The following is a 23,225-nucleotide window of genomic DNA, read 5'->3' on the forward strand; positions in this document are numbered from 1 at the left end:
TATATATATATGTGTGTATATGTGTGTGTGTATATATATATGTATATATATATATATATATATAAATAAAAAGTATTTGCCCCCTTTCTGATTTTCTCTATTTTTGTATATTTTCAATAGTGAATCAGATTTCAAAACCTAATAGGGAACCTGAGTTTATAAATACCAAAAAATGGACACTTATTTGATCTATTTAACAAAGTATTGCAACACTCAATTTTTTTATTTTTTTATTGAACTACGTAAGTCAGTTAAAAGAACAATTTCTTATTTACAATGACGGCCTAGTGGGGAACAGTGGGTTAACTGCCTTGTGCAGGGGCAGAACGACAGACTTTTACCTTGTCAGCACGGGGATTCGATCCAGAAACCTTTCAGTTACTGGCCCAATGCTCTAACCAGCAGGTTACCTTCCGCACCAAATTCACATGGGTGAAAAATGAATTGCCCCCTTACACTTAATAACTGGTTGTGCGACCTTTAGCTGCAATGACTGCCACCAAATGCTTCCTGTAGTTGTTGATCAATCTCTCATATCGCTGTGGAGGAATTTTGGCCAACTAGCACATGCAGAACTGCTTTAACTCAGCAACATTGACGGTTTTTCAAGCATGAACTACTCGTTTCAAGTCCTGCGAAAACATCTAATTTGGGATTTGTCTGGACTTTGACTAGGCTATTCAAAAACTTCAAATTTGTTGCATTTAAACCATTTTCATGTACACTTGATTGTGGTTGGTTTTCGCCGGATATAATGAAACCCATCTCTTCCAAAACGTTTATTCAAATTTGCCAAAAAGACCCTGGATGATCATCAAGACTCTTGGAAGAATGTTCTATGGACAGATGAGTCAAAGTATCATTTTGTGAACGACATGGGTCCCATTACGCCTGGCAAAAAACCAAAGACTGCATTCCACAGTAAGAACCTTATACCAACAGCCAAGCATGGTGGTAGCGTGATAGTTTGGGATGCTTTGCTGCCACAGGGCCTGGATTGACGGTAAGGCAAGTACCTTAATATAAGGAACTGTCAATTCTGCTCTGTATCAGAGAATTCTACAGGTGAATGCAAGGCCATTCGTCTGTGAGCTGAAGCGCAGCTGGGTCATGCAGCAAGACAATAATCCAAAACACACAATCAAGTCTACATGAAAATGGCAAAAAAGTTTTGAAATGGCCTAGTCAAAGTCCAGACCTAATCCCAATTGAGATGTTGTGGCAGGACTTGAAACGAGTAGTTCATACTTAAAACCCCACAAATATCACTGAGTTAAAGCAGTTCTGTATGGAAGAGTGGGCCAAAATTCCTCCACAGAGACGTGACAGACTGATCAACTACTACAGGAAGTGTTTGGTTGGAGTCATTGCAGCTATAAAGGTGGCACAACCAGTGTAAGGGGGCAATTACTTTTACACACAGGGGCATTGGGTGTTGCATAACTTTGTTTATGAAACAACTAAGTCATTGTTGTGTTATTTGTTCACTCGGGTTTCCTTTATCTAATATGAGGTTTTGGTTGAAGATCTGATAACATTCAGTATCAAACATATACTAAAGTAGAGAACATTAGAATGGGGTGGGGAACTTTTTCACAGAACTGTGTATAAGCATTCGGAAGGTATTCAAACCCCTTGACCTTTTCCACATTTTGTTATATTACAGCCTTATTCTAAAATGGATTAAATACATTTTCTTCCTCATCAATCTACACACAATAAACCATAACGACAAAGCAAAAACAGCTTTTTAGAAATTTTAGCAAAGGTATTAAACACAAAACACATAAATACCTTATTTACATAGGTGTTCAGATCCTTTGATATGAGACTCCGTTTTCCATTGACCATCCTTGAGATGTTTCTACAACTTGATTGGAGTCCACCTGTGGTAAATTCAATTGATTGGACATGATTTGGAAAGGCAGACACCTGTCTATATAAGGTCCCACAGTTGACAGTGCATGTCAGAGCAAAAACCAAGCCATGAGGTCGAAAGGAATTGTCCGTAGAGCTCCAAGACAGGATTGTGTCAAGGTACAGATCTGGGGAAGGGTACCAAAAAATGTCTGCATCATTAAAGATCCCCAAGAACACAGTGGCCTCCATCATTCTTAAATGGAAGAAGTTTGGAAAAACCAAGATTATTCCTAGAGATGGCCGCCCGGCCAAACTGAGCAAACGGGGGAGAAGGGCCTTGGTCAGGGAGGTGACCATGAACCTGATGGTCACTCTGACAGTGCTCCAGAGTTCCTCTGTGGAGATGGGATAACCTTCCAGAGGGACAACCATCTCTGCAGCATTCCACCAATCAGGCCTTTATGGTAGTGGCCAGACAGAAACCCCTCCTCAGTAAAAGGCACATGACAGCCAGCTTGGAGTTTTCCAACAGGCACTTACAGGACTCTCAGACCATGAGAAACAAGATTATCTTGTCTGATGAAACCAAGATTGAACTCTTTAGCCTGAATCCTAAGTGTCACGTTTGGAGGAAACCTGGCACCATCCCTACTGTGAAGCACGGTGGTGGCAGCACCATGCTGTGGGGATGTTTTTCAGCAGCAGGGACTGGAAGTCTAGTCAGGATCGAGGGAAAGATGAACGGAGCAAAGTACAGAGAGATACTTGATGAAAACCTCAGCGCTCAGGACCTCAGACTGGGGCGAAGGTTCAGCGTCCAACAGGGCAAGAAAGCGAAGCACACAGCCTGCCAGAGCCCAGACCCGTTTGAACATCTCTGGAGAGACCTGAAAATAGCTGTGCAGCAGAAACTCCCCAAATACAGGTGTGCCAAGCTTGTAGCGTCACACCCAAGAACACTCAAGGCTGTAATCGCTGTCAAATGTGCTTCAACAAAGTACTGAGTAAAGGGTCTAAATGCTTATGTAAATGTGATATAAAAAAGAAATACAAGTATACATGTGCAAAAATGTCTAAACCTGTTTTTGCTTCTTCATTATGGGGTATTGTGCGTAGATTGAGGGGGAAAACTAAAAAGTAAAGGGGTCTGAATACTTTCAGAATGCACTGTGTATAAATATATATATATATATATATTGAGTCTAGACAATTACTTAGGATTTCAATTTGTAGGTCAATTCAACAGGGTATATTCCATGATTCTAGATTCCCCCCAAAAGGCTGAAAGTAATAGATGAACTTTAACACTACTTTGATCAACATACTTGGAATAAGTGCATGAATTCTGAATCTGGCAGTCCATTAGCTTTGACAGAACAAATACTGGGGTAAAACACAGAACAACTGAACAATCAGTTTGAGGACACTTTTCACAGACAATGCAGCAATCATACTGTATTTTGGTTTTTGGGAAGCTTTCTGTTTCTCTTCTCAAAGCTTAAAAAGGGTTCCATTACATGAGCATATTCCACAGTTTCCTCTAGTGGTCAGAGTTATACCCTATACACACCCAAAGAACAAGAGACAAAAAGAAAGATGGCCACCTGAGAATTCAAAAGTTGAACAAGTCCTTTTGTGATTGGGTGCCCCTGCGGTTTGGATCAGCCCAACAGTACCACTGACCATGAAGCCCACATGTCAGTGACCTGTAAAACCCAAGTAATAACGTGAAGAACACAGAATTATTGTATGCGTTGCTGTAATCCTGAATATTTCAGTATCTAGGTTCTTTTTTAGGATAGTGACAATATGATCGGCCTTAGGAATTATAACGTTCTTTACACGATTTCATACCATTTCCTATTACCCATAAATAATTTCCCATTCACATACACATACAACAGACAAAAGACTGTAATGCTTGCAGGTCCTTTTCCTTGAACAAAACCGTTTTGGGAAACAAAATACATGCAATCCTTGTTGACTCAATCCCGCTGTGTCTCTGTTGGTTTGACCTGCTTCTGACCTTCTCAGGATGTGAAGGCACATTTGGATTCTGATTCAATCCAACAGCAATCCATAAAATCTGTGAACATTTTACATTGCATCGTATTCCTTTTGGTGCTTGCTGAGGCTGTGCATCTGACAAAAATGTGGAGCTAATATACATAATCCTCTTGGACCCTTCCACAGACACTGCACGTGAAGGCCAGAGAGGTGTTGCAGGAAATGCTGCTATTTTCCTACAGAGTAAAGACTCTCAAAGGAGACAGAGCTAACTCTATACATTCACTCATTTCAGTCACTGTGAGTTTGTGCAGATTGAACCAGACTATAGAAACAAATGTTGCCATCTCTCTGCAGAGTGGGGTTCTGTGTGAAATATTGCTCCATTTGGACTCACATTAGTTAATGTGCGATTCCTGAAGGCATTTCCATGTCCCTTATTCTGTACCTCATGGAGGGTGCTATCTATCCTGACTGTGTCCATGTTCCCCAGGGCCTTGGTTCAGTATAGTATTTAGCAGTAAGAGGGTTTGTGTGCAGACCCCAGCTCAGACTGTTTGGCTGGGTCTTTATGAGGAAAGCAGGACTGGGCATGTGGAGGGGAGGTGGTGGGAGCTGACCCAACACTGCAGACATGAGGGCCTGTCGGGACAGTGGCAGCTAACATTGGTAGTGGATATGCTGGTGTTGGTGCACTTTTCCATCCATGTGTGAGTGTGTGTGTGTGTGGATGTCTGTGTAGATCTTTGGGTAGACTTTAGGGACCGCCAGACCGCTGCCTCCCTGGGCCAGGAGGAGCTGCTGCTGCTGGGTCATGTAGTAGCTCAGGCAGTCTTTGTCCCCGCTGGGGGGGCAGGCTGGTACCCGTGGGGGCGGGCGCTGTAAGGCGGTCAGGGCCTGGGCGGTGACCACACCTCCAGATGAGCAGTGGCGTTTGGATTGACAGAACCACAGCAGGACAGTACCCAGGATGAACACCAACCCTGCTGGGAGGCCGATGATCACAGGCCAGGGCAGGCTGGGAGAGGTAGCCGTGGGGATGGGAGTGTGGTGAGGCTTTGGGTCTGGAGGGGAGAGAAGAGGAAATATGCGGAGTTATGAACAGCTTGGTCAAAAGTCACTATTAAAACCTGATGGTGAATACATACAGTAGTAAGTATAACCATTATTAAAACAACTTCAGTTTAACAGTTTTGGATGATGAGTGCATCACATGTTGTTTAGTTGTAAATGTGACAGGATGTTACATGGTTGTAAAAGGGTGTTATGGGTAAACAGGGTGTTATGGTTAAACATGGTGTTATAATATGGTGGTAACAGGGTGTTATGGTTAAACATGGTGTTATAATATGGTGGTAACATGGTGTTATGGTTAAACAGGGTGTTATAATATGGTGGTAACAGGGTGTTATGGTTAAACAGGGTGTTATAATATGGTGGTAACATGGTGTTATAATATGGTTGTAACAGGGTGTTATGGTTAAACAGAGTGTTATAATATGGTGGTAACATGGTGTTATGGTTAAACATGGTGTTATAATATGGTGGTAACATGGTGTTATGGTTAAACAGGGTGTTATAATATGGTGGTAACAGGGTGTTATGGTTAACAGGGTGTTATAATATGGTGGTAACAGGGTGTTATGGTTAAACAGGGTGTTATAATATGGTGGTAACATGGTGTTATGGTTAAACAGGGTGTTATAATATGGTGGTAACATGGTGTTATGGTTAAATATGGTGTTATAATATGGTGGTAACATGGTGTTATGGTTAAACAGGGTGTTATAATATGGTGGTAACATGGTGTTATGGTTAAACAGGGTGTTATAATATGGTGGTAACATGGTGTTATAATATGGTGGTAACATGGTGTTACAGGTAAACAGGGTGTTATAATATGGTGGTAACATGGTGTTATGGTTAAACAGGGTGTTATAATATGGTGGTAACATGGTGTTATAATATGGTGGTAACAGGGTGTTACAGGTAAACAGTGTGTTATAATATGGTGGTAACATGGTGTTATGGTTAAACAGGGTGTTATAATATGGTGGTATCAGGGTGTTATAATATGGGTGTAACAGGGAGTTATGGTTAAACATGGTGTTATAATATGGTGGTAACAGGGTATTATGGTTAAACAGGGTGTTATAATATGGTTGTATCAGGGTGTTATAATATGGTGGTAACATGGTGTTATGGTTAAACATGGTGTTATAATATGGTGGTAACAGGGTATTATGGTTAAACAGGGTGTTATAATATGGTGGTAACAGGGTGTTATGGTTAAACAGGGTGTTATAATATGGTGGTAACATGGTGTTATGGTTAAACATGGTGTTATAATATGGTGGTAACATGGTGTTATGGTTAAACAGGGTGTTATAATATGGTGGTAACAGGGTGTTATGGTTAAACAGGGTGTTATAATATGGTGGTAACATGGTGTTATGGTTAAACAGGGTGTTATAATATGGTGGTAACATGGTGTTATGGTTAAACATGGTGTTATAATATGGTGGTAACATGGTGTTATGGTTAAACATGGTGTTATAATATGGTTGTAATAGGGTGTTATGGTTAAACAGGGTGTTATAATATGGTGGTAACATGGTGTTATGGTTAAACAGGGTGTTATAATATGGTGGTAACATGGTGTTATGGTTAAACATGGTGTTATAATATGGGGGTAACATGGTGTTATGGTTAAACATGGTGTTATAATATGGTGGTAATAGGGTGTTATGGTTAAACAGGGTGTTATAATATGGTGGTAACATGGTGTTATGGTTAAACAGGGTGTTATAATATGGTTGTATCAGGGTGTTATAATATGGTTGTAACAGGGAGTTATGGTTAAACATGGTGTTATAATATGGTGGTAACAGGGTGCTATGGTTAAACAGGGTGTTATAATATGGTGGTAACATGGTGTTATGGTTAAACATGGTGTTATAATATGGTGGTAACATGGTGTTATGGTTAAACAGGTGTTATGTTATAATATGGTGGTAACAGGGTGTTATGGTTAAACAGGGTGTTATAATATGGTGGTAACAGGGTGTTATGGTTAAACAGGGTGTTATAATATGGTGGTAACATGGTGTTATAATATGGTTGTAACAGGGTGTTATGGTTAAACAGAGTGTTATAATATGGTGGTAACATGGTGTTATGGTTAAACATGGTGTTATAATATGGTGGTAACATGGTGTTATGGTTAAACAGGGTGTTATAATATGGTGGTAACAGGGTGTTATGGTTAACAGGGTGTTATAATATGGTGGTAACAGGGTGTTATGGTTAAACAGGGTGTTATAATATGGTGGTAACATGGTGTTATGGTTAAACAGGGTGTTATAATATGGTGGTAACATGGTGTTATGGTTAAATATGGTGTTATAATATGGTGGTAACATGGTGTTATGGTTAAACAGGGTGTTATAATATGGTGGTAACATGGTGTTATGGTTAAACAGGGTGTTATAATATGGTGGTAACATGGTGTTATAATATGGTGGTAACATGGTGTTAAAAACAGGGTGTTATAATATGGTGGTAACATGGTGTTATGGTTAAACAGGGTGTTATAATATGGTGGTAACATGGTGTTATAATATGGTGGTAACAGGGTGTTACAGGTAAACAGTGTGTTATAATATGGTGGTAACATGGTGTTATGGTTAAACAGGGTGTTATAATATGGTGGTATCAGGGTGTTATAATATGGGTGTAACAGGGTTATGGTTAAACATGGTGTTATAATATGGTGGTAACACAGGGTGTTATAATATGGTTGTATCAGGGTGTTATAATATGGTTGTAACAGGGAGTTATGGTTAAACATGGTGTTATAATATGGTGGTAACCGGGTGTTATGGTTAAACATGGTGTTATAATATGGTGGTAACATGGTGTTATGGTTAAACATGGTGTTATAATATGGTGGTAACAGGGTATTATGGTTAAACAGGGTGTTATAATATGGTGGTAACAGGGTGTTATGGTTAAACAGGGTGTTATAATATGGTGGTAACATGGTGTTATGGTTAAACATGGTGTTATAATATGGTGGTAACATGGTGTTATGGTTAAACAGGGTGTTATGGTTAAACAGGGTGTTATAATATGGTGGTAACATGGTGTTATGGTTAAACAGGGTGTTATAATATGGTGGTAACATGGTGTTATGGTTAAACATGGTGTTATAATATGGTGGTAACATGGTGTTATGGTTAAACATGGTGTTATAATATGGTTGTAATAGGGTGTTATGGTTAAACAGGGTGTTATAATATGGTGGTAACATGGTGTTATGGTTAAACAGGGTGTTATAATATGGTGGTAACATGGTGTTATGGTTAAACATGGTGTTATAATATGGGGGTAACATGGTGTTATGGTTAAACATGGTGTTATAATATGGTGGTAATAGGGTGTTATGGTTAAACAGGGTGTTATAATATGGTGGTAACATGGTGTTATGGTTAAACAGGGTGTTATAATATGGTTGTATCAGGGTGTTATAATATGGTTGTAACAGGGAGTTATGGTTAAACATGGTGTTATAATATGGTGGTAACAGGGTGCTATGGTTAAACAGGGTGTTATAATATGGTGGTAACATGGTGTTATGGTTAAACATGGTGTTATAATATGGTGGTAACATGGTGTTATGGTTAAACAGGGTGTTATAATATGGTGGTAACAGGGTGTTATGGTTAAACAGGGTGTTATAATATGGTGGTAACAGGGTGTTATGGTTAAACAGGGTGTTATAATATGGTTGTATCAGGGTGTTATAATATGGTTGTAACAGGGAGTTATGGTTAAACATGGTGTTATAATATGGTGGTAACAGGGTGTTATGGTTAAACATGGTGTTATAATATGGTGGTAACAGGGTGTTATGGTTAAACGTGGTGTTATATTATGGTGGTAACATGGTGTTATGGTTAAACAGTTTGTTATAATATGGTGGTAACAGGGTGTTATGGTTAAACATGGTGTTATAATATGGTGGTAACATGGTGTTATGGTTAAAAATGGTGTTATAATATGGTGGTAACATGGTGTTATGGTTAAACAGTGTGTTATAATATGGTGGTAACATGGTATTATGGTTAAACAGGGTGTTGTAATATGGTGGGAACATGGTGTTATGGTTAAACATGGTGTTATGGTTAAACAGGGTGTTATAATATGGTGGTAACATGGTGTTATGATTAAACGTGGTGTTATAATATGGTGGTAACATGGTATTATGGTTAAACAGGGTGTTGTAATATGGTGGGAACATGGTGTTATGGTTAAACATGGTGTTATGGTTAAACAGGGTGTTATAATATGGTGGTAACATGGTGTTATGGTTAAACATGGTGTTATAATATGGTGGTAACATGGTGTTATTGTTAAACATGGTGTTATAATATGGTGGTAACATGGTGTTATGGTTAAACGTGGTGTTATAATATGGTGGTAACATGGTGTTATGGTTAAACAGTGTGTTATAATATGGTGGTAACATGGTATTATGGTTAAACAGGGTGTTGTAATATGGTGGGAACATGGTGTTATGGTTAAACATGGTGTTATGGTTAAACAGGGTGTTATAATATGGTGGTAACATGGTGTTATGGTTAAACAGGGTGTTATAATATGGTGGTAACATGGTGTTATGGTTAACAGTGTGTTATTATATGGTGGTAACATGGTGTTATGGTTAAACATGGTATTATGGTTAAACATGGTGTTATAATATGGTGGTAACATGGTGTTATGGTTAAACATGGTGTTATAATATGGTTGTAACAGGGAGTTATGGTTAAACAGGGTGTTATAATATGGTGGTAATATGGTGTTATGGTTAAACATGGTATTATGGTTAAACATGGTGTTATAATATGGTTGTAACAGGGAGTTATGGTTAAACAGTGTGTTATAATATGGTGGTAATATGGTGTTATGGTTAAACAGGGTGTTATAATATGGTGGTAATATGGTGTTATGGTTAAACAGGGTGTTATAATATGGTGGTAATATGGTGTTATGGTTAAACAGGGTGTTATAATATGGTGGTAATATGGAGTTATGGTTAAACAGGGTGTTATAATATGGTGGTAACATGGTGTTATGGTTAAACATGGTATTATGGTTAAACATGGTGTTATAATATGGTTGTAACAGGGAGTTATGGTTAAACAGGGTGTTATAATATGGTTGTAACAGGGAGTTATGGTTAAACAGGGTGTTATACTATGGTGGTAACATGGTGTTATGGTTAAACATGGTGTTATAATATGGTTGTAACAGGGAGTTATGGTTAAACAGGGTGTTATAATATGGTGGTAACATGGAGTTATGGTTAAACATGGTGTTTTTATATGGTGGTAATAGGGTGTTATGGTTAAACATGGTGTTTTATATGGTGGTAACAGGGTGTTATGGTTAAACAGGGTGCTATAATATGGTGGTAACATGGTGTTATGGTTAAACAGGGTGTGAAAATATGGTTGTAACTGGATGTTATGGTTAAGCACGGTGTTCCACTCACCTGGCAGGACAGTGAGGTAAGCACTGCGGAAGCTGTAACCCATGGTGTTGGCACCCAGACAGATGTACATCCCAGCGTCCTCCTCCTTGGCCCGGGTGATGAGCAGCTTGTTGAGGTAGGAGCCGTCTGGCCTGGACCACACCTCTCCCGTGGGCAGCACCACGAAGCCATGGTCGCCCACCTCGATGGTGGAGTTGTACTTGTTCTCGTCCCCCGGCTCCACCCTCTTCAGCCACTGAATCACCGGCTTGACGTCACTGCGGACCTTACACTGGAATGAGGTGGTACCGCCGTAGTCCACCGTGGTGTTCACCGGATGGGTGCCGGTCAGGATAGGCTTGGAATTTGTCCGCTCTATAACGGGAAAAATATGTATAGAGCGTATTCATACAATTCAAATGAACAGAAAATGTTATTGCCATGTTCAGCGCTTTCCTCTCGTTCTCTGTGCTGCGGCTAAAATAGGCTGAGGTTGAGGGAGAAAATGCCACATTTGACACAAGCAAGCACAAGTTTTATTCACTTCCTCCTCTCTGCTTCTGGGTTTGGTAGAAACATGTGTTTTTGTAGTCAGCACACAGCTGGGATATAATGCTAAGCAGATGGTCAAGGGGAGAGAGAGAGGGAGGCTGAGGCTCACCATACCACATCAGCCCAGGATTAACCGAGCCTCGCAACACTCAATCAACCATTACCAACCTAAACCCAAACCCAAACCCCATCCTCAAAACTCAACTATAAACCAATCTGACCAGTAAACAAGAGTTAATGCCCAACCTCCAAACTCAACACCCTGTATTAATACTCTAATCTAGTGGTAGCCTAATGGCCAGTAACCGAAAGGTTGCTGGATCGAATCCCCAAGCTGACAAGGCAGTTAACCCACTGTTCCCTGGGCGCTGAAGATGTGGATGTCGATTAAAGCAGCCCCCTGGACCTTTCTGATTCAGAGGGGTTGGGTTAAAAGCGGAAGACACATTTCAGTTGAAGGCATTCAGTTGTACAACTGACTAGGTATCCCCCTTTCCCTTACCCTCAATGCTAATCAAACTTCAACAATGACCAAAGCTTATAAATCAACCAAAAAACGATACATCTATACTGTAAGTAAGTGACCAAACTTACGGATGACTTCCACTTTGTATGTGGCGTTGATCTCTCCAGCCCGGTTGGAGACGTGGCAGGTGTACTTCCCGCTGTTCTCAGGGGCCAGATTCTTCAGACTCAGGGTCCACTTCTTCTTACGGCCCTCACCCACCTCCTCAGGGGTCAGCGGCTTGTTGTCCTTCAGCCACACGATGTCCGGACGAGGGTTCCCGCTGGCCGTGCACTTCAGCCGTACTGAGCTGCCCACCGGCCGGGCGATCACGCGCTTCCTCATCTTGGCTGGCTGCGTGAAGCGAGGTCGGACTGCGATCAAAGAAAGGGTTGTTTACGAAATAGCGTTGTTGAGAAAAAGGATAAACTTCACAGGAACAGTTTATAATGGTATGCACAATGCACACCAGACAGCTATTAAATATCGCAACGAATCACACTGGAGGACTTTGAAAAGAATTAAGGTTGAGTATGTTTGTTTGACAACATTATTTTTCTAACACTGAACAAATAAATATGAAGGGTATGTTGTAGGGCTTCCATTTGGGGTCAAACAGTATTTCTGGTGTGGCGGCACTATTCAGCATAACATAACCCACCAAGGGGCATGTTGATCAACACTTTCCCCTTTAAAGTTTCACTCAGCAGTTCAACACTGGTTGTATCTGAACTGTGTCGAGGCAGAGTCAACAGGAGAAAATACAATAGTGGACTCCAGTTTGATACGACTGGTCAAAGGGGGCAGCCAACAGGGAGAGAGGGGAGAGAATGGAATGTTTCCCCAAACACACTTCATTCAAATAGCCTGCTCTCTGGCCTGTCAGAGGTAATTACCCAAGCAAACAGCACCCTGCTGGTGAGGGTTGTGTGTGCCAGGGAAGCACACACAGGGCAGAGTGGTGCCAGGTGTGGCCAGACACACTAGAACTACACCCCCTCTCCAGAGACTGGGCCACTACATACCCATCACTAAGACAATGCCCTGTTTTCTAAATGATCTAGGGTCAGATAAAACCAGAGATAAACGTCAGAGAGAGAGAGAGACAGTGCTCAGTGTCTTACCCAGTTTCCCTAAGAGGTCAGTGGGGTATTCTGGGCCTCCCGCTGTCCCTGCTCCGTCCCTCCCAGTGCTGGCATCCTCTACAGAGAGAGAGAGAGAGAGACACAGACAAACAGATAGAGTTAGCATAGCATCAGTGTCAGTGGGAAATAACATCCTCCCAGTGATAAAACAGTTTTATAACTCACAGCTCTAGCAGTGACCCAATATGCTCTAATGTGTCTGTGGATGTAGTAGTGGGATTAGGCCAGAACCAGAATCCAGCCTGAAGTATCATGGGATGATGAAGACCCCAGATCATCTCTGTGACTGGTTCTGCTCAAGGCTTTGTTCTGCCACCCCCCTCCTCACTCCAGGAGACACAGAGTGATGGACTAACAATGATGAGTCAATGCTAAACAGATCGGCCATACTGAACGTCATGAAACCACTTCAAGATGTGGACATGTTCTGTCTGAGGAGCCGTTCATCAGAGATGCAAGAATCAGACATTACATCAGGTAGGACTGGGTAAACCAATGCCAACTTGTCAAAACTGATAAGTGACTGATCTATTCTCAGTGGCTATATGTGCTAATATTGGCCTGGCTGGCCTGCGCTGAAGAAAAATCTGCTTGTGAAAAGAGCGAGCCAAGAACAGTCTTGGACCACCTGCGGGTGCCACATGTATTGATTTGGAGCCAACGTCTTTGAATTTAGCCATTTGGACTGAGAATATATGTTAAATGCAAATAGAAGAAAATGAAGACAGCATCCTGTTGGCTCTATACGTGCAGTGCTGGATGGTTGTATCTGACGAACTGGTAACCTGAGTTGCTGTATGGTATTCTGCTTACACCACGCTCTCCTTTGCTCCTCCCTACAACTCCAACACATGACCGGCATGTTCAGAGCTGCCAGTTCTTTGAAGCCGGCGGCAGGACAGTTTGATCTCAAAGAATACATGGTTAAGCACTCTTACAGTACTGGGCCTCCAAAAGAGAGGAGAGGAGGGGAGAAGGGGAGAGGAAGAGGTGAAAATGTGTGGAGAATAGAAGAGAGGAGGGGAGTGGAGAAAGAGAGGAAAATAGAGGAAGAGAAGGGAGAAAGAGGAGAGAGGAAGGGGAGAAGAGAGGAGAGGAAAAGTAGAGAGGAAGAGGAGGAGAAGAAAGGAGAGAAAGAGGACGAGGAGAGAGGAAGAAGAGAGGAAGAGAAGATAGGTTATGAGAGGAAGAGGAAAGAGGATAGGAAGAGAGAGGAAGAGAAGAGAAGATAGGAAATGAGAGGAAGAGGAAATAAAAAAAGGGGGAGATGAAGAGGAGAAGAGAGGAGAGGAAGAGGAAAGAGGTAGAGGAGAGAGGAAGAGGAGGAGAAGAGGGGGGATACATTTGTAACCTTAATTTAACTAAGCAAGTCAGAGGAGAGGAGAGGAAGAGAAGAAGAAGAGAGCACCATTGATGGACACCGGACAGCTTCATTATCAATCCACCCACCCAGCCATGCTCCTTACATACTAGGCCCCTACAGTGGGCCCCTACAGTGTGGCCCTACAAAGGGCCCCTACAGTGGGCCCCTACAGTGGGCCCCTACACTCCCTCCCGCTCTCCATCCACAGTACCCTTTCTTCAAATCAAAATGCAAATACAATGTATAGGTACAGTGGGGCAAAAAAAAGTATTTAGTCAGCCACCAATTGTGCAAGTTCTCCCACTTAAAAAGATGAGAGAGGCCTGTAATTTTCATCATATGTACACTTCAACTATGACAGACAAAATGAGAGAAAAGAATCACGAAAATCAGATTGTAAGATTTTTTATGAATTTATTTGCCAATTATGGTGGAAAATAAGTATTTGGTCACCTACATCAAGCAAGATTTCTGGCTCTCACAGACCTGTAACTTCTTCTTTAAGAGGCTCCTCTGTCCTCCACTCGTTACCTGTATTAATGGCACCTGTTTGAACTTGTTATCAGTATAAAATACACCTGTCCACAACCTCAAACAGTCACACTCCAAACTCCACGATGGCCAAGACCAAAGAGCTGTCAAAGGACACCAGAAACAAAATTGTAGACCTGCACCAGGCTGGGAAGACTGAATCTGCAATAGATAAGCAGCTTGGTTTGAAGAAATCAACTGTGGGAGCAATTATTAGGAGATGGAAGACATACAAGACCACTGATAATCTCCCTCGATCTGGGGCTCCACGCAAGATCTCACGGCGTGGGGTCAAAATGATCACAAGAACGGTGAGCAAAAATCACAGAACCACACAGGGGGACCTAGTGAATGACCTGCAGAGAGCTGGGACCAAAGTAACAAAGCCTACCATCAGTAACACACTACGCCGCCAGGGACTCAAATCCTGCAGTGCCAGACGTGTCCCCCTGCTTAAGCCAGTACATGTCCAGGCCCGTCTGAAGTTTGCTAGAGAGCATTTGGATGATCCAGAAGAAGATTGGGAGAATGTCATATGGTCAGATGAAACAAAAATATAACTTTTTGGTAAAAACTCAACTCGTCGTGTTTGAAGGAAAAAGAATGCTGAGTTGCATCCAAAGAACACCATACCTACTGTGAAGCATGGGGGTGGAAACATCATGCTTTGGGGCTGTTTTCTGCAAAGGGACCAGGATGACTGATCCCTGTAAAGGAAAAAATGAATGGGGCCATGTATCCTGAGATTTTGAGTGAAAACCTCCTTCCATCAGCAAGGGAATTGAAGATGAAACATGGCTGGGTCTTTCAGCATGACAATGATCCCTAACACACCGCCCGGGCAACGAAGGAGTGGCTTCGTAAGAAGCATTTCAAGGTCCTGGAGTGGCCTAGCCAGTCCCCAGATCTCAACCCCATAGAAAATCTATGGATGGAGTTGAACGTCCCTATTGCCCAGCAACAGCCCCAAAACATCACTGCTCTAGAGGAGATCTGCATGGAGGAATGGGCCAAAATACCAACAACAGTGTGTGAAAACCTTGTGAAGACTTACAGAAAACGTTTGACCTCTGTCATTGCCAACAAAAGGTATATAACAAAGTATTGAGATATTATAGTATTTTGTTATTGACCAAATACTTATTTTCCACCATAATTTGCAAATAAATTAATTTAAAAATCCTACAATGTGATTTTCTGGATTTTTTTTCTTCTCATTTTGTCTGTCATAGTTGAAGTGTACCTATGATGAAAATTACAGGCCTCTCTCATCTTTTTAAGTGGGAGAACTTGCACAATTGGTGGCTGACTAAATACTTTTTTTGCCCCACTGTATATACACCACATACAGTTGAAGTCAGATGTTTACATTCACTTAGGTTGGAGTCATTAAAACTAGTTTTTCAACCACTCCACACATTTCTTGTTAACAAACTATAGTTTTGGCAAGTCAGTTAGGACATCTACTTTGTGCATGACACAAGTCATTTTTCCAACAATTGTTTACAGAAAGATTATTTCACTTATAATTCACTGTATCACAATTCCAGTGGGTCAGAAGTTTACATACCCTAAGTTGACTGTGCTTGGAAAATTCCAGAAAATGATGTCATGGCTTTAGAAGCTTCTGTCAATTGGAGTCAATTGGAGGTGTACCTGTGGATGTATTTCAATGCCTACCTTTTATAATTCAGTGACTCTTTGCTTGATATCATGGAGAAATCAAAAGAAATCAGCAAAGTCTGGTTCATCCTTGGGAGCAATTTCCAAACGCCTGAAGGGTCCACGTTCATCTGTACAAACCATAGTATGCAAGTATAAACACCATGGGACCACGCAGCCGTCATATCGCTCAAGAAGGAGGCATGTTCTGTCTCCTAGAGATGAATGTACTTTGGTGCGAAAAGTGCAAATCAATCCCAGAACAACAGCAAAGGATCTTGTGAAGATGCTGGAGGAAACAGGTACAAAATGATCTATATCCACAGTAAAACGAGTCCCTTATCGACATAACCTGAAAGGTCGCTCATCAAGGAAGATGCCACTGCTCCAAAACCGCAAAAAAAAGCCAGACTACGGTTTGCAACTGCACATGGGGAAAAAGATTTTTGGAGAAATGTCCTCTGGTCTAATGAAAAATAGAACTATTTGGCCATAATGGGCGTCGTTATGTTAGGAGGAAAAATGGGGAGGCTTGCAAGCCGAAGTACACCATCCCAACCGTGAAGCACGGGGTGGCAGCATCATGTTGTGGGGGTGCTTTGCTTCAGGAGGGACAGGTGCACTTCACAAAATAGATGGCATCATGAGGTAGGAAAATTATGTGGATATATTGAAGCAACATCTCAAGACATCAGCAGGAAGTTAAAGCTTGGTAGCAAACAGGTCTTCCATATGGACAATGATCCCAAGCACACTTCCAAAGTTGTGGCAAAATGGCTTAAGGAGAACAAAGTCAAGGTATTGGAGTGGCCATCACAAAGCCCTGACCTCAATCCTATAGAAAATTTGTGGGCAGAACTGAAAAAGTGTGTGCAAGCAAGGAGGCCTACAAACCTGACTCAGTTACACCAGCTCTGTCAGGAGGAATGGGCTTAAGGGAAGCTTGTGGAAGGCTAACCGAAACGTTTGACCCATGTTCAACAATTTAAAGGCAATGCTACCAAATACTATTTGAGTGTATGTAAACTTCTGACCCACTGGAAATGTGATGACAGAAATAAAAGCTGAAATAAATAATTCTCTCTACAATTATTCTGACATTTCACATTCAAAAAATAAAGTGGTGATCCTAACTGACCTAAGACAGGGATTTTTTTACTAGGATTAAATGTCAGGAGTTTAAATGTATTTGGCTAAGGGGTATGTAAACTTCCGACTTAAACTTTACATATGAACTGGGTAAAACAGTATGTAAACATTATTAAAGTGACCAGTGTTCCATGACTATGTACATAAGGCAGCAGTCTCTAAGGTACAGGGTAGAGTACCTGGTGTTAGCCTGCTAGTAACAGTGTCTAAGGATCAGGGCAGGGTGCTGGGCGGAGGCTGACTAGTGACGACTATTTAACAGTCTGGTGGCCTGGAGATAGAAATTGTTTTTCAGTTTCTCGGTCCCAGCTTTGATGCACCTGTACTGTCTCCGCCTTCTAGATGCTAGCCGGTATAAACACACTCGGGTGGTTGAGGTCCTTGATGATCTTCTTGACCTTCCTGTGACACCAGTTGCTGTAGATGTCCTGGAGGGCAGGCAGTGTGCCTCCGGTGATGCGTTTGGCTGACTGCCCCACCTACTGGAGAGCCCTGCCATTGTGGGCGGTGCAGTTGCCGTACCAGGCGGTGATACAGCCCGACAGAATGCTCTCAAGTGGTGTCTACTGCACATTCAAACACTAAAGGCACTATGAGGGTTTATTGTGATTGCACTGTGCACTTACATTTGAGCACACGCACACAAAGAACATGACCATGTTGAACATCATTCCATCAATTTCAGCTGTACTCAATAACAATATCCCTCCTCTTTTAATAAGAACCCCCCCAATCACAAGTCAAATGCCATACAGTATTATACCCTCCATGTCCTACAGTTATACAAACTCCATGTCCTACAGTAATACAACCTCCATGTCCTACAGTAATACAACCTCCATGTCCTACAGTAATACAACCTCCATGTCCTACAGTAATATACCCTCCATGTCCTACAGTAATATACCCTCCATGACCTACAGTAATATACATTTCATGTCCTACAGTAATACAACCTCCATGTCCTACAGTAATACAACCTCCATGTCCTACAGTAATATACCCTCCATGTCCTACAGTAGGCAGGCAGTTAACCCACTGTTCCTAGGCCATTATTGAAAATAAGAATTTGTTCTTAACTGACTTGCCTAGTTAAATAAAGGGAAAAAATAATATCCAAACAGCATGGCTGCAGAAAATCAGCCTTCACCCGTTGCGGCCCGCCCATCAAAAACTCTCCCTGATTCATAGGAAGTCAAACAAAGACATGCAGTATGAGGGGTCAGGTTTCTCAATAAAACAAACTCCCTTTCCCCTTTCTTCTGAGGAAAATGGCACAACAGCGTGCTACATTTGACACATTCAGTGACTGGGTGCCCTGTGACAGGCCTGTTTGTGTAACCCCACAGTGTATTTGTTTTAATGTCTGCAGAGTAGCTAGGCGGCAGCTCTGGAGGGCTCAGCTCAGTCCTCCGAAATATGAATCCCTGACTCCAGTGTTAGTGTAGGCCTCTGTTTCCAACAGAGTCATCTCTTTCAGTCATTTTTATTCAGAGACATTGGATCTCAGTCTGGACAGTCTAGTCTGGTAGCGAGAGGGTGGGTGGGTCAGTGTCTACTGTCCTCTCCTATTCACTGGCCAAGCCTAACTCTTCACAGTTCAATTGTGGCTTGAACCCCTCAGAATCAGAGCTTAGCCACAACACGTTTTAGATTGATGTACAATGCCAGATAATAAAACGCTCGGACAGAATTTGACCTCCAACTAAACACCCAGATCTAAACAAATAATATTTCTCCCAAAACCACGTTAATTACTCTGTCATCTTTTCTGCTTTCTGAAGAGAAACTAGAGTGTGAAACCTGAGAGGGACTGTTATTCCAGCTTCACACACAAAGACTCCAGAGGATTGACAGTGTGCAATGTTAGCTACAGCCTTCACCCCCAGCTCTCTTGAGAATCTGATTTACACAATTCCAGGGCCTAGCTTATGGAAACCATTACCATTTGGTGCTGTTACACAGGTCTGTATTAACGACTGTCTCTAAACGGAGGGGAGATTTACGAGCAGTGGCGTTACTACATTACCTAGTGCCACTACACCCGTACAAAGGAATGAATAACACAGAGGCCGACAGATTAACAACCTGTTGAGGATATTTACAGTCAAAATCGCACCAGATGCATCTTTGAAGCGTTAACATTTTCAAAGTTCATTAAACATTACTGATTCGGCGCTATTAAAATGTTGACATTTCACAACATTTCCTGAGTGTGTGAGTTTTAATTGGTTTTAATGGCCAGACTGTGTATGCTTGGCTTGCATTGCCTAAGAACTCAATTCGCAGAGGCCCTCCACAAATCCTTTTCATCTCCCTTTTTGTAGAGCGAGTGTCTTCAACATGAAAGAGACATGAAACTAGAGTGAATCTTTTTAAACATTCTTTTTAACTAAGCTGTCCACCTAATAGTTGCTCCTTTGAAAGTCATTTTAGACTGAGCCAAGGCAACAACGTTTATGACTAATACTATTTACTAAATGTGATTACACATTGCAATTTCTGAGCTATATGAACAAATATGAACATGCTTAAACTGTGAATTGTTCTGTGAATAGTTTCCAGCTTTCAGACCATTCCATAAGGTAATCCATCTGCATGGGCCGATTACCCAGGATGCCTTGCTCTCTGGCAGGGTTCCACGGCGAGGAATTGCAGGGCAGATTTAGGGAGGCCTTATTCTGTCGAGCAGAGGACTGACCCGGCATTAAGCATTTCCTCTTCTCTTTTAGGGATTACCGGCACAGAGGGGGGAACGACTTGGACCACGCGTCTTCCTGCCTCAGTCCAGGGTTCTCTGGGACCTCAGCACCAGGAGAGTCCGAGGGTCAAAACTAGCCACAATCTGGCCTTCTGGGCTGACTCCTGGTCTATCTGTTCTGGACCCACTTTTCTATATGAGTCTGGACTGAGTACCATTGTCCTATGAGTCTGGACCCAGCTGTTCTGAAGCTCCCCTGCAACAGCCAGGAGCTGCCAACTGACACGTAGGTCGATGTCTAAGGGGCTTGTCAACAAATGAACAGCTACAGTACTAGCAAGAAATAGCGCAATGTTGGTATGATAAGTCCATTGTCCAGAATGCAATGTATTTAAAAAAGCATATGAATGTGTAACAGATAGGTTGGGGATGGGTTCCATTTAATCAAAACAACATGATACAGATGTACCTACATCAGTATCTGGAGAAACATTCTGGGAGCCAATCTAGTTCAACATGGCAGTGGTTCAGTGGGAACTTAAGCAATAGCTAACACTTTTCCTTACTCAGACTGTTAGGGACCCCAAGATAAACACCTGCTATTATAACAGGTCATTCGAACCCCCTAAAACACCACAGTATATGTCCCTTCTAAATTCAGAAACAAACCGAGCAGTTCAGCAACAGGTTCAGCTCTCTATGTTCAAAGTCAACACTAACAGACAAGTATTTCAGTGATTTCTACTGCGATCTTTCAGACAAAAGAAAAACATAGCTTACGTGTGTGTGTGTTTTTGTAACTCCAAGCAGAGCTCTGTACTTCCTCACGTTGGTCTAACTGTGGTCACCTGTGTGAGGGGAAGGAAAGAGGACCTGCTGTACCTCAGGTTCCAGTGTGTACAGAGTCCCGTGGGCTGCCGCGTTCAGCACACACAGCTGGGACGCACACACACACTGTCCTTGACTGTCATTCTCTGGAGAAAAATATCCATTTGTTGTTCCACTTATGGTTAAGAGAATGGAAGCTGTTTTTGATGTGCCGTGCATATTCTGTAAAACTAGGCCACTGGTCAGTGTCTCCCTGACATACCCTGTCAGAACCACTTTGGGCTTGTGGTTTCTATACCTCGCAGTGTTGGAGGGTTGCTCTGTGTGTGGAAGAGAGGTAGGTAATGTCTGATTAGGCATCATTCAGTCTCCTGGTATTAGTGAGAGGAAGAAATGTACCTATAGTAGTGCAGATCAGTGGTTCCAATCAGGTGTACTAGGACCCCTGGGGGATACATGCGGGCCTATGCACAGGGGGTACTTGAGAAGACTCCAGAGACTATAGACCTACTGGTAAAATGCACAAGGGGGTACTTCAGTGGTTGTACAGTAACTGATAAAGGTAGATGGCTAAACACTTTCCATTTTCGTCTGGTATGACGTAGCATTGCGATAAAGCCGCTTTCACTACACTTGAAGTTAATAAGAATACGATTTTAGATCACGAAAACGTCTATCATACATGTCAGGTGTCAATACTGGCTGATGTCATAACACGGGAGGTTGACTTCTCTCGAATGAGCCATTGATCATATTTTTGTGATACTCCTACCTAAATAAATTTGTAATTTAACAGAGGATCTAACACATTTGTCCTATTCGTCTGCCTTTTCAGGCCAGGGTGCATCGCATGGCCGTTGCCCAATGTCAGACTACATTCTGCGAGGCACATAGATCTGTAGGTTGAACATGGTGAGATTGTAGACTCCTAAACTGATAGTGCAGTTTGTTTAGGCGATTTTACAGCTAGCTAGCTACTTCACATGCTGATATTGACTTTGGTATTATTTTGATAGTTTGCTAGCTAGCCAGCCCATAGAGAGGGTATTGCATTGCGGCTTTTGTGGTCAACTTGAGCTGCAACTGATTTCCACAATGTTGCTATCAAACCTTATTATTATGACAAAAAATATTTAACACTCCAAATGATATAAATTTGTGGTTTTGGATGGATCTTTTCTTTATCATAGTTCAAATACACAGTGTGATTAATGATTCATGTGATGGATCTTTTGTCATGAAACGTTGCAAACCGATTCCTATTCACTATTGAAATGTGCTATACCAGGGTTACTGTTAAGTCTCTGTATCATTTACTTGAATGTATCTTTAAACGGTAATGGAAGGCTATCATATTCTGCTGATCAATTTGGAACTGATGGTGCGGTTGATTGTTGAGATGAACATTTTCAAAATGAATATAAAGAACAGATCCTTGGAGCATGAACATCACTAAGTACAAATATAATGTCAACATTCGCTAAAATAACATATCTGAGTACAAGTGGTCCATCCAGTTGGTCATAAATGTCAAGTGTGATGCATTTTATAAGTTCTGAAACCTGCAGTTAGTATCATGTTCTGTGTGTATCCGCACTAAAATGACTTTTTTTGTTCACTGTTCAAACCTTGGTTTCTGCCTCACTTGGAAAGCACATTTCCCTCATGCCTGTGTGCAGGGGCTGCTTCATATCATGTTAACACTTCATTTCCTCAGGATCAGGTATGAAAGCCAAATATTTGCCTAAAATGGGTTTATGGGTGGACTGGAGAAGATACAATGGAACGCTGACCCCCCCCCCCCCAAATTTGGACGATGGTCTGATCCAACCCGCTCACATTAGGATGATGGACTGATCCAACCCCCTCACATTAGGATGATCTGTCCAGGCAGGTCCCACATGGATTCACTTCAAGGAGGGAACCGACTGGATTCCACCTCACATGTCTGTCTGTCTGTCTGTCTGTCTGTCTGTCTGTCTGTCTGTCTGTCTGTCTGTCTGTCTGTCTGTCTGTCTGTCTGTCTGTCTGTCTGTCTGTCTGCCTGCCTGCCTGCCTGCCTGCCTGCCTGCCTGCCTGCCTGCCTGCCTGCCTGCCTGCCTGTCTGTCTGTCTGTCTGTCTGTCTGTCTGTCTGTCTGTCTGTCTGTCTGCCTGCCTGCCTGTTTGTCTGTCTGCCTGCCTGCCTGCCTGCCTGCCTGCCTGCCTGTCTGTCTGCCTGTCTGTCTGCCTGTCTGCCTGTCTCACAAGAGCCTCTCACTAACACCAAAGAGGACAGTGCACATGAGGAAGTGACACACTTATGTCCACACAGGTCTATCTCGATTTAATTTAGTCTCTAGCTATGTTTTTGTTCAGTTTAACTTTTTATTCTCTGAGTTGTAAGAGC

The 23,225-nt window shown here is 42.1% G+C and overlaps 1 protein-coding gene across 1 annotated transcript in view; it reads right to left on the reverse strand.

The window, feature by feature from the left end:
• Positions 1 to 3,295: 3,295 nt before the first annotated feature.
• Positions 3,296 to 23,225, reverse strand: part of fgfrl1a (fibroblast growth factor receptor like 1a) — a 93,635-nt gene continuing 73,705 nt past the window's right edge. Inside the window, exons 4-7 of the mRNA XM_046324054.1 lie at positions 12,584 to 12,661; positions 11,549 to 11,833; positions 10,424 to 10,777; positions 3,296 to 4,931 (exon numbers count right to left, since the gene is read on the reverse strand). Of these exons, the coding sequence (XP_046180010.1) occupies positions 4,528 to 4,931; positions 10,424 to 10,777; positions 11,549 to 11,833; positions 12,584 to 12,661 (1,121 nt within the window). The 3' untranslated portion in view covers positions 3,296 to 4,527. The remainder of the gene's footprint in view (positions 4,932 to 10,423; positions 10,778 to 11,548; positions 11,834 to 12,583; positions 12,662 to 23,225) is intronic.

The sequence above is a fragment of the Oncorhynchus gorbuscha genome, linkage group LG23 (assembly GCF_021184085.1).
Source record: "Oncorhynchus gorbuscha isolate QuinsamMale2020 ecotype Even-year linkage group LG23, OgorEven_v1.0, whole genome shotgun sequence".
In the NCBI taxonomy this organism is placed as follows: domain Eukaryota; kingdom Metazoa; phylum Chordata; class Actinopteri; order Salmoniformes; family Salmonidae; genus Oncorhynchus; species Oncorhynchus gorbuscha.